This window comes from Zea mays, chromosome 6 (assembly GCF_902167145.1).
Source record: "Zea mays cultivar B73 chromosome 6, Zm-B73-REFERENCE-NAM-5.0, whole genome shotgun sequence".
Taxonomy (NCBI): Eukaryota; Viridiplantae; Streptophyta; class Magnoliopsida; order Poales; family Poaceae; genus Zea; species Zea mays.
The window spans coordinates 159,080,369-159,092,043 of record NC_050101.1 but is presented as its reverse complement, the minus strand read 5'-3'; the positions used below and the strand labels follow the sequence as shown (position 1 = coordinate 159,092,043).

Genomic DNA, 11,675 nt, shown 5'->3' with positions numbered 1-11,675 from the left:
AATGGTCTCTGGTTCCAAAGACCGTTATTGCTATTCTGACGCCAACAGACAAACCCAAGAGGCCATGACACATCTTAAGGCTGAAGGCTGATTCAGTAACAAGAGAATCGCAAAGGATAAAGAAGAAAATTCATTACTATTTAAAATTGAATAGTAAGAGATTAAAAAAATATCTTGTTATCAATTTTGAATAACAAATGATTGTCTTCTCTATGGATACCCTTCAAATTTCTTGTCTTCAAATCAGTATTTAAAGGCTTGTTTGATAACAAGAATATCGAAGGAGATTGAATGAGCAAGAGAATTTTAGCCTCTCCACTCTAATATCTTTGATCCTAAACAAGTCTTAAGATATTGATTGTAAGCAAAGAGAATGGAAGGAATCGAATGAGCTAAAATCTCTTTTCTATTTAAAATTAAATAAAAAAAAAGAGATTTTATCCCGTTTAAATCTCACGCTCACAAACAGTCGCAGTACGGCGGCCTACACGGGAGAGAAGAGAAACATGTCGTTTGACTTTAGTCTATACCAATTTTTACTGGATTGTAGCAGCAGAATTCGATGCGAAACGCTCGCTGAACGCCGTACGCAGGATCGGCAGGGCAGAGAGCACGAGAAGAGAGGGAAGGGAGGAGTCGCCTGGTGACTGATCGATGGATCGATCATATGACGACGCCCGGCCCTTTTTCCCTCCACCGTCTCCTGACCGCACGGTTCCGGAAGGGAGGAGGATGGGGCGAGCGATTCCCGTCGTCTCCCAGGCTGCTTTGCTGCATGCAGCAGCGGGAGTGGAGACGTGGAGTGATTCCGCTCGCAGTAATGGCCGCGCGCGTCGGTCGCGCCTTTCGCAGCTCGGGACACATGCTCAGCGCAGGCAGGCAGGCAGGAATCTCCAAAGGGTCGGGCAGGGCAGGGCAGGCAGCGAGGGGGTGCGTGGCCTGCGTCGCGTCCATGTTGTTCTCTAGACGATCTCTCATGAGGCGGCGTGGGCGAGAGAGGCCTTCCTGCTTCGTCGCTGCGTTGTAGTAAATCGAGCATCTGCTTCCATCCGAGCTCTCTGCTCTGCGCATTTCTGTCGCGTAGTCCATGCAACGATGGTAAAATAAAAGGCGCACTGGTGTCTGGTGCACGTCTGCTGCTGTGGTCGTCTTGCAAGACATTACGGCAATAACTGGTGCCCACGTACAGCCACCCACTTGCAGCGGCTACGGCGAAAAACTACTCCAGCCGATCACATAACCGGAGGAAAAAGAAGAAGAAGAAGAAGAGAGCCGAGGAACAACCGATCAAACAGGCCCCGAGGCTAATTCAGGTTGAAAGCGTATTCCAGCAGAGCCAGGCGCGTGTCAACCAGCAATTCTAAAATCGAAACCGACAAGCATGCCATCAGCTATAGCGTGTATGTATGCCGAACATTTTTATTTTTTACCGCGAGGCAAGTTTTCTCACGGAACGGAAGCGCTAACGCATGCCATGCGTGTATGTATGTATTTTCCCTAGCTTCCCCGGCCTCGGCCTCGCAGTAGAAGATTAGTTAGGCCTTGACCCGTAGTCCACACCCGTACGCCCGCCTAATAATTGGCAGAGACGGCCGGAAACAGCCCCCCTCCTCATCACCGTTGCCGCGCACCCCCCGCCTCCGTCTCCCCCGCGTCGGCGTACTCACCAGTCACATATATAGAGCTTCGTCCCCTCCCGAGCTCGCACACCGAGTTCTTCTTCTTAATCTTCCTCTTCGTCTCCTTCTAGTAGTGGGCAGAGAGAGATCGAGTGCTAGGGGAGAAGCAAGCAAGCCAGGCAGCAGCAACCGCGCCTGGTTTCCTCCTCCTCCTCCTCGTGGGCTCACACAAGGCTTCCTTCGGTTCGGGGGTACTACATCACGACCACGGCCCCCTCCGCTTTCTTTCTGGCTATATGATCGCCGTTTGTTTGTTCTTGGTCTCCTGGTTTCGATTTGGTTTGGATGCTGCCTAGTCTCCTCTCTGCTCTGCTCTGCTCCATCGCTGCCGCAGCGTGCGCTTGATCCTCGTTCGTTCCCGCTCGCCTTTTTTTTTCCCCCTGCCACTTGTTACTCCCAGACTTTATTTATTTATTTATGTTTTGGCGGATGCTGTTGGGTCTCCAACTCCAACGCTGGGCGTCTCCCCTCCCTTGCTTTTCCTTTCCCTCCTCTTCTGTCGTACTACTACGCTGGCCTGGCTGCCAGTGCCACGCACGCACGAACGCGCGCTTCTCTCAGCCCTCGCCCCGCGTCCTGCGCTCACGTTGTGCCTCTTCCTTGCCTCGTATTTTGTTCGTAGAAATAACCCTCTCATCGATCCCCTCTATCTTTTTTTTTCTCTCTCTCGTTATACTGCCAGTATCTTTGGTAAAAGCCGCTAGGGCGGCGGGGTTCCGTTGGCCTGCATGTTTTACATGACATTTCGCCCTTCTTTTTTTTTCATTTTGTTTGCCTCAGGTGTGCGAAGCGGCGCAACGGCGGAGGCGGCTCTAGCATCACCGGCCGACGGTCCTCCTCCTTCTCACGAAAGGCACTAGAGGAGCGGCGGCGGCGGCGGCGCATCAAGCACCGCACCGATGGGCCCACTGGAGCCGCGCTACCGTCCAGGCGGCGCCCCGTAAGATCTCCCTCCCTCGCTCACCATCTCAACCATATCCGCTTCTGTTTTTTTTTTCCTTTCCTTTCTTCTCGCACGTACAGTACGCCGCATTAGATTGGATCGATCCTTATCGGGCCGACCAGGCGGAGGGAGACGACGGCGACAGCGCGGCGAGCCGGTGACACGTCGTCCCGTTCCACCCCTCCTCCTCCGTCTTCCTCTTAATTGCCGGCCTGGCGCCGCGCAGCGGTTGGTGGTTACGATTACGAACAGCCTCGCTGCGGCATCCTCGCAGCATTAACCGCGACAAAATCAAATCTCCCCCCTCCCCCGCGGCCCGCGCTCGCATCCGATCCTCCATTGATTGCTGATTAGTGGCAGCGCTCGGTATCGCATCTTCAGTTTTGCCGCCTGTACTGTACCATCACCGCGAGGCCGCGATCTCATCGTCATCATCATTACACATCGTCATCATCACCGCGAGTCTCCGCTGGACGCCGCCTGCAGCCTAGCTAGCTTAACCCGGTCGGCCGGCCGGCCGTCGTCCTCCCATCCCATCCGAGGTGAAGCTGACGTGTGTGGCGGCGCTGGACTTCGTGGGTTCGGCGGTGTGTGTGTGTGTGACCACGCGTGACGTGCACAAGACCGACCGTGGCCTTGGCGTGTGATCTCAGCACGCTTGGGTCATATCCACCACCCGGCTACTATATATATCTCCGCACTCCACGGCAGCGGTGACTCTGAATTCTTCTCGCCAGGCTACCTTCCCGTCGTCGCAACGGTATCCAACAGCCATGCTTCTCTGATCCGGAGAGAACCGGTCCAGGCCAGGTGTAAAGCCACCCTTTTGCGGTTTAGCACAACATGCTCCTCCGATGCTCTGTGCGCCTTAAAAACCCTCTGAATTTTCGCTCGGTGCTTGCGAACTTTTGCCTCCTTTACACTTTCTATCGTGATTGGCAAAACATCGTCTGGTGTGCCTCACTCTCACGCCCAACTACCGGATATATTGCGGTTTTCTTCTCTCTCTCTCTTTTTTTTTCTTTCTTCCAAATTAACCGGATACATCTACTCTATCTTCTGACCTAATCACACCAAGGGAAGAAACTAGGGCCTGGATGCGTTGCTCCTTGCTAGTTGTAGCTGTAGCTGTTATTGCGTTCAGTACCTTTTGCAGGTGTTTTGTAGCAGGAACTTTATGGGGCCGGGGGGGGGGGAAAAATTTGTGTTGCAGAAATTTCCTATAGTATTGGTTGTCGCTTTCAGCTTTCAAGTGGTCATTCATGCCCATGCTTTTGCCTCTCTGATTAATTATAAGGCAAATCAAAGTGACAAAAAAAGGGAAGAAAATGGCATGTGCGTACCTTTGTGCTCAAGAAGGAACTTCAGAGTCGATATTCTTCTGGAACCAGTGTCTAGACGGTCTAGTATCTATTTAGACTGTAGGGCTTATTTGGGAGTAAGAGTAATAGAGGAGATTGGAGGGATTATAATCCTCTACTATTCAATTTCAAATAGTAAGGAACTCTAGCCCCATCAATGCTCTTCGTTCCACTTGCTCCCAAACAAGTCCTACGAGGCTTCTAGTATTCAATCCAATACACATGAGTTTAGGTGGATTGAGGTGTAAATTAGTTTAATTTATACCACAATCCCCTCAACATATATATGTATTGGGGTAAATACTAGAGCACCCAAACAAGCCCACAATTGTCTCTTTTTAATCCCTTTCTGAATTCCACGTGTCAGTCACGGTAGTTTAACATGATGGATGATCTTGATCTTATATCTGGTGATAAAAGCGCTTACTGTTTCGCGCGACTAATTTCGGATCTACCTTCTGCAGCGAGGACACGACTAAGAGAAGGGCCTCCAAGAGCAAGAGTTTCAAAGACGCCGAGAACTTCGAAGTCCTCGTCCTTGAGAAGAGCTGCGGTTGCAAGTTCAAGTCTTTGAGGATCTTGCTCATAGCCATCATCTCCGCGACAGTCCTTACCCTTGTAACCCCGACCTTATACGAGCGCCAGTTGCAGTCAGCCTCCCGGTAAGTACGACGACGTCTCGTTTGAAACATCTGTGCTGCGGTAAAAAAAAAAGAAAAAAAAACTGACAATCTGTATCGGCTCATGCGGTTTCGTGCGCGCTCTCTCTGCAGGTACGTGGATGTCGGGTGGATGTGGGACAGAGCGAGTTCCGATCCGCGGTACGCATCTTCTGCCGATGTTGGGTGGGAGGATGTGTACAAAGCACTGGGAAACCTAAGAAGCGGTAACCGCCAGAGTCATCTCAGAGTTGGGCTCTTGAATTTCAACAGCACCGAGTATGGCTCCTGGACGCAGTTGCTCCCAGCTGACAGCCACGTTATCTCCACTGTAAGGCTCGAGCACGCCAAGGACAGCGTCACCTGGCAGACGCTGTACCCTGAGTGGATCGACGAGGAGGAAGAGACGGAGATACCCTCTTGCCCGTCGCTGCCGGAGCCAAACGTGCCAAGAGGTGCGCGCTTTGACGTCGTCGCCGTGAAGCTCCCATGCACCCGTGTGGCGGGCTGGTCGAGAGACGTCGCGCGGCTCCATCTGCAGCTCTCGGCAGCCAAACTGGCTGTGGCGTCCTCGAAGCGCAACCACGACGTCCATGTTCTCTTCGTCACTGACTGCTTCCCGATCCCGAACCTCTTCCCTTGCAAGAACCTTGTCACACGTGAAGGCAGCGCCTGGTTGTACAGTCCTGACTCCAAGGCGTTGAGGGAAAAGCTCAGGCTTCCAGTCGGGTCCTGTGAGCTTGCCGTTCCACTCAAAGCCAAATGTAAGTTGCATATATATATATATATATATATATATATATATATATATATATATATATATATATATATATATATATATATATATATATATATATATATATATATATATATATGTGTGTGTGTGTGTGTGTGTGTGTGTGTGTGTGTGTGTGTTAATTTGTGTGGCCATGCATGATGAGTATGAGATCCCATGAAAATGACTCTTGTTCTTTCTCCTGCAGCGAGGCTTTTCTCGGTAGATCGACGAAGAGAAGCGTACGCGACGATACTGCATTCAGCGAGCGAATACGTCTGCGGCGCAATCTCGGCAGCGCAAAGCATCCGCCAGGCAGGATCCACCAGGGACCTGGTCATCCTTGTGGACGAGACCATAAGCGACCACCACCGGAGAGGCTTGGAGGCGGCGGGGTGGAAGGTCAGAGTGATCCAGAGGATCAGGAACCCCAAGGCGGAGCGCGACGCGTACAACGAGTGGAACTACAGCAAGTTCAGGCTGTGGCAGCTCACCGACTACGACAAGGTCATCTTCATAGACGCCGACCTCCTCATCCTGAGGAACGTCGACTTCCTGTTCGCCATGCCGGAGATCGCCGCGACGGGCAACAACGCCACGCTCTTCAACTCCGGCGTCATGGTCGTCGAGCCCTCCAACTGCACGTTCCGCCTGCTCATGGACCACATCGACGAGATCACCTCGTACAACGGCGGGGACCAGGGGTACCTCAACGAGATATTCACGTGGTGGCACCGCGTCCCCAGGCACATGAACTTCCTCAAGCACTTCTGGGAGGGCGACAGCGAGGCCATGAAGGCGAAGAAGACCCAGCTGTTCGGTGCGGACCCGCCGGTCCTCTACGTCCTCCACTACCTTGGCCTCAAGCCGTGGCTGTGCTTCAGAGACTACGACTGCAACTGGAACAACGCCGGGATGCGCGAGTTCGCCAGCGACGTCGCGCATGCCCGGTGGTGGAAGGTGCACGACAGGATGCCCCGGAAGCTCCAGTCCTACTGCCTGCTGAGGTCGCGGCAGAAGGCCAGGCTGGAGTGGGACCGGAGGCAGGCCGAGAAGGCCAACTCTCAAGATGGCCACTGGCGCCTCAACGTCACGGACACCAGGCTCAAGACGTGCTTTGAGAAGTTCTGCTTCTGGGAGAGCATGCTCTGGCATTGGGGCGAGAACAGTAACAGGACCAAGAGCGTCCCCATGGCAGCCACGACGGCAAGGTCGTGATCTGTAGATATACGAACACCCCATCCCCATATGGCAACCATACATGCATAGCAATAGCTTGTATAGGTAGCTATGCTTTAGTTCTTCGCTATATATACAGAATACACCACTCGATCCCTGTTGTTGTCAAGGCTGCAGCTCTATGTCGCTGCCGGCCTGCCACCATGGCTAACGATTCTTTTGGGTTGGCTGCTGTAATAAGTTTCAGGTACATGTAAATTTCCCTGCTGAAATTACGTGACCGCGTGTGAGAAATGAATTTGTACAGGGCGCCAAATAATAATTGGTTGGTGCATACAACATATGACCAGTCTTTTGCAGTATATGCCGACAGACTTCAGACTTGTATAGCACAACGCATACCGACAGTGCAGAAACAAAACAATGCAATATGAAGGCGGTGTTAGACATTCGAAACTTATCAATCCAATTGAGAGAGGGCACTTTCTCACAATGTATCAAGTAAATGTTTGTACATACAGGTTACAATACAAACTCGATTTTTAACAACATAATAAAATGAACCGTTAGTAAATTGAGCAAATAGAACGAATGCCAAGGCCTTCTAATCCCTTACCAACTACATACAACTCTAGTTGCATGTAGCATGCTTCACCGTGTATACGAGTCAAAAATCAAAAAGAAGAAAAGAATGTAGAAGTCCAGTGAACCACCTAGCAGCTGCAGCTGCCTTGTCCCGGACGTATGTTAATTCTCTAGTATACCTGGTAATGTCAAATATCACAATGCAATAGGTGCGGGTAGATTGTGCTGCCAAAAAATTCAGCCCGCCATGTTTCGCCAACCTGTGCAATCCAGATGGGAAAAATGGGTTCAGGTGACCATCCAAATACAATGAAAACAGGTTAACCTTAATATTAATGACATACTTGTTCACAACACTTAGCTACTAAAGGCACACCAAATACTAATAGTTATAGAGTTATATCTAGCTCACGTAATAGATGGTAAGCTAATATACAATGGAGTGGAAATTTTTGGAAGGTAACTTGAGGCCTTCCAAGGTAGTAGCATCAGATAATAGCTGCTCAATCTTCAAAGATGACCACTATACTAGAAGTTGTTAGGGATCAACTGACATAGCCTAAATTAACTTCTCAGTGCAGCCTCAAATGCCGCTTCAAGTAACATTGAATCTCACTTTCCTGATGGGAAAATCTCACTATTCATGCTATGCATGACATTCCACGGGCACCATGCCACCATGGTTCGGCAGAGATAAAAAGTGTATTGTATATGTAAGTCCTGGAAATTCATAACACTGTAGCTGCAGTGGAACAACACTATACCTTGCAAGAAAGTAAAATTTTTACTCCTAAGTGAAAAAATTTGTCTAACTGACATCCATTACCCACAGGATTCACAGAAATGAAGATAGACATTAGCATAACTAAGAACTCACCATTTGTCAAAAGGTACGAAAACACGAGTTCGTTCCAAGCATCAGGGACTCCAGGAAGACACCAGTGGCTGCAATCAAGTATAGTGGGAGGATAACTCCAAGTGCCAACATGTGCATCACTTCGAAACGATCCCATTAAAGTTACATTTAGTACTGTGATAGGAACTTTCATGTTGGTTACAACATCAGCAAGTATAGCCCCAAATTCACTCTTATCATTTCCTTTGGCCTCTGATGAAGGCTGCTCTGTTACCTCACACACCTTTTGGCTTGTATCCCTAAGAAATGGGAAGAGAGCTCATGTCAGTTCTTACAGAGTAGCTACAGCAGAGCAAATGATGAGATGGAGTGAGATAAAAGTTACATATTAACTAAGGCCATGTTTGGATCCGTAGAGCTAATAGTTAGCTGGCTCCTTTGGATTCAAATAGGCCCAGCCAATAGTCTATCTAATTTTTAGCTGACCAACTATAACAACTATTTCACTAGTTGGACCAAACCAGTTAATAGCAGCTGTAGTTAGGTAGCTAATATTAGCTATGAGCTATTAGCAGCTCATGAATCCAAACAGGACCTAAACGTAGTACAGTCACAGTTTGACTATGTAAAGAGTAAGACTACTTAGTAGTTTATTTACATGAAGCAGTTTACAACTCATAAGTCAACCAGAATGTGGGAGGCTTATAAATCCATTATGTATGGTTTGGTGGAGCTAGAACAATTAGATCTATTCACATTGCATGTGCATTGGACTGATTATAGATGTTACATGCAGTCGAAATGGACAGGGATCTTAACCGTCTTTTTTCTCGCTGTAATTAAATTGCCCCAATTATCTAGTGACATTATCAATCTACCTACGATTTAAGTGGCATATCAGGGTATCATCTCATGGAGCCGAAAATTATATCAAGATATGTGGATGATGACAATCTTTAAGAATCTAATTAACACCTTTACATGTTTTTTCCATGAGATTCAAATGCCTGACAACCATAATAATCTCAGTCTGATTTTTTTATAGAACTTACCCCCAATGCGATGGCTCATATGTGCGAAAGAATACATGTGTTCGGTTTAAATCAACTCTTTTTTGTACCCATGAGGCCCAGGTCTCCAGTGCCATCCTGAAACCAGCATCAATGGATGTACCTAATTTAAGAGAACGTCCAGCCTGAAAATAGCAACCCCTGTTGGGAAGACCAGGTAAAAAGAAAAACCATCAAACTTGTGTTTCAGTTACATTAGTACTAGCACACCACTTAGATGCAGAGAATATGAAGATAAAAAGGCTATGTTAAAATCTGAAGATGGAAAAATGATATGAATACAGTATACCCAGGAGACAAATGGAAAAGATGTTGAATGGAAGGTGCATGTCAGCTGGCAGGTGAAATCGCCAAGTTGACAATTTTAACATTTTACATTTCAAGAATGCCATCATATAAGACTGTACCTATCGATAAGCGTCATCAAAAGCAAATATGATTTTACTAGGTACCAAGAAAAGATTTGGTGTAGCAAAAAATACGCAAGGCGATCATTTTTCCATGACCCCCCCCCCCCCCCCCCCCCCCCCAATTTTCTGCTGCGTTATTGGTACCTATGTGAAATAGAGAGATGCATCACTCCCCAATATCCAAGATGTATCAAACTCTACCTCTAACTAGAATATGAGTTAGGATTATATTTCTAAAATAAGGCACGGTATTAAAAATATTGGTCAGCAGCCAAAGCATCAAAGTGAGCACAACACCACATATCCCTTCACTGTTTTTTTTCTGAAGGAAAAAGAAGAAATGATTCACTACCTATTCAACCATGAATATAGAATATTCAATCCTAAGAAATTGTCCGAAAAAGAAAATATGAATTGCAAAGCAGACATTGGCACTACTGAAACAACTACACATTTTCAAGTTAGAACTAAAAGGCACAGTAAATCAATGGAAGGGACCTTACGTATCAAACAATTTGGTCGGTGTCCACCAATGCCCAGTGTTGAAAATCAGTACGTCCGAATTGACCCATTTCCGGCTGAAATTATCCATCCTGTCAAGCCTCAAAGTGGATTTGACCCTCTTGGGGGCATGCCGCGGGGCAGGATGCTCCTGCACGAGGAACACGGACCGGAAGAATTCCACGGTGAGGCCGTGAGACGCGAACCTGACCGCCAGGTGGCGTATCGTCTTGGTGATCTCGTTCCCGTTCACCTCGAAGACCGTCCTGGGGTCATCCACGCCGGCCATGAGCATGCATATGAAGGACTCCCACTGCGAGCGGCTCATGGAATCCCCCACGAACACCACCCGCTTCCCGCGCAGCCGCTCCAGCGCGGTGCGGGCCGCAAACCGCGGCACGCCGCACCGGCGCGGCTTCCACCGCCACTTGAGGTACCCAGTGTCGTTCCGCCCGTTGGCGAGGCAGTCAAACCCGCGCTCAGCGAACGGGCACCCGGAGCTATTGTAGAGCGGGCGGAGGCCGGTGTCGTCGGGCACCCAGGCGCCGTCGAACACGTCGCACGGCTCGCCGCCGAGGCCCAGGACGGCGTCCCCGACGAAGCCCGCGGCGGCGAAGGCGCGACCTCCCCGGCCGACGTAGCGCAGCACGTAGAGGTAGAGCGCGCAGGAGAGCACGAGCGCTGCGGAGGCCAGCAGGAACGCGCGGGCCGCGCGCTCCAGCGTCGACGAGCCCGGGGGCGCCCACCGCCACCTGCGCCGTAGCGCCGCGAAAGCGGTCGCGGCAGGAGAGGCGCGCGGGCTCCCCGGCCCGGCGACGCCGCCCCGCGTCGATACGCGCGACAGGCCGCCCCGGTTACTGCCCGGGCTCACCATCACGCCACCAGATCTCCCATCCCGCGGCTGCCCGCGCTCACCAAATCAGCAGCAGTACGGAGCGGGTGCCGCCTGCTCCAAGTGGCGCCGCTGAGACCAGCCGGCGATAGAATCCCCGGAGGAGAGACAGGCTCTCCTCGTGGCTTCGGCGTGGACGCGTGGTGGTTGTGCTTCCGAGGCCCCCGGGCCGTGAGCTCGCGTGACGGCGTAGCTGGTGGAGGCGAGGCGCGGCGCGGCGCGAGCGCGACGAGGGGGAAGCGGTTAGCTGGATGCCTGGATCGTCCGGTTCACAGTTCACTTTTGGCGGAGGGGTTGCCGTCACTGACATGTGGGATGGATGATTTAAGGTCGTAACGGCCCACATGGCAGGTTGTCTTTGGAGGACAAGTGGGGAGCACGTTGGAGCGGGGGCCTGTTGGCTTCTGGAATTTGCCTGTTGGCTTCTGGAATCTACCTGATCATAGCATTGCAGCTAACTTTCCCCCCTTTACTTACGGACAGACACACAGTGATGAAAGGCATACAATAACGTGCATTGGTAGTTAATGAAAATGAAAGTCAAAGATTGCCCGTGATCGAGGTCTAATTGTTTACTCTGACAGTGACACTCCAGATCTACCTATTGACCAGGTATGGTACAGCAATGTGCACAGCTGGCTCCTGGCTGCCCCGAATCCATGGGCGAACACAATCGGCCTGATGGTTCTGATTATTTCTAAACAAACTGTTTGCAAGGGGGCGCGCATCATGATCCAAAGTCAGACGATGCAGCATTTCGGTTGT

General features: G+C 50.2%; 2 protein-coding genes across 5 annotated transcripts; one reads left to right on the top strand and one right to left on the bottom strand.

Annotated features, from left to right (window-relative positions):
• The first annotated feature begins 1,739 nt into the window (after positions 1 to 1,739).
• Positions 1,740 to 6,939, top strand: LOC100286027 (uncharacterized). Of its 4 annotated transcripts, none has more exons than NM_001372368.1 (5): positions 1,740 to 1,870; positions 2,460 to 2,619; positions 4,448 to 4,645; positions 4,757 to 5,406; positions 5,626 to 6,937. In NM_001372368.1, exons 2-5 carry the CDS (start codon positions 2,579 to 2,581, stop codon positions 6,633 to 6,635), a joined length of 1,899 nt encoding a protein of 632 aa, NP_001359297.1. In that variant the 5' UTR covers positions 1,740 to 1,870; positions 2,460 to 2,578; the 3' UTR covers positions 6,636 to 6,937. The 4 variants fall into 4 exon arrangements, with proteins under 4 accessions (NP_001359297.1, XP_008647981.1, XP_035815540.1 ...); XM_008649759.4 differs by lacking the exon at positions 1,740 to 1,870 and adding an exon at positions 1,892 to 2,265 and having other exon boundaries at positions 5,626 to 6,939; XM_035959647.1 differs by lacking the exons at positions 1,740 to 1,870; positions 2,460 to 2,619 and adding an exon at positions 3,268 to 3,432 and having other exon boundaries at positions 5,626 to 6,939.
• Positions 6,940 to 7,053: 114 nt separating this feature from the next.
• Positions 7,054 to 11,144, bottom strand: LOC100275749 (uncharacterized). The gene is made up of 4 exons (NM_001372367.1): positions 10,021 to 11,144; positions 9,090 to 9,248; positions 8,059 to 8,336; positions 7,054 to 7,441 (listed from the first exon to the last, which is right to left on the bottom strand). Exons 1-4 carry the CDS (start codon positions 10,890 to 10,892, stop codon positions 7,419 to 7,421), a joined length of 1,332 nt encoding a protein of 443 aa, NP_001359296.1. The 5' UTR covers positions 10,893 to 11,144; the 3' UTR covers positions 7,054 to 7,418.
• Between the last annotated feature and the right edge of the window lie 531 nt (positions 11,145 to 11,675).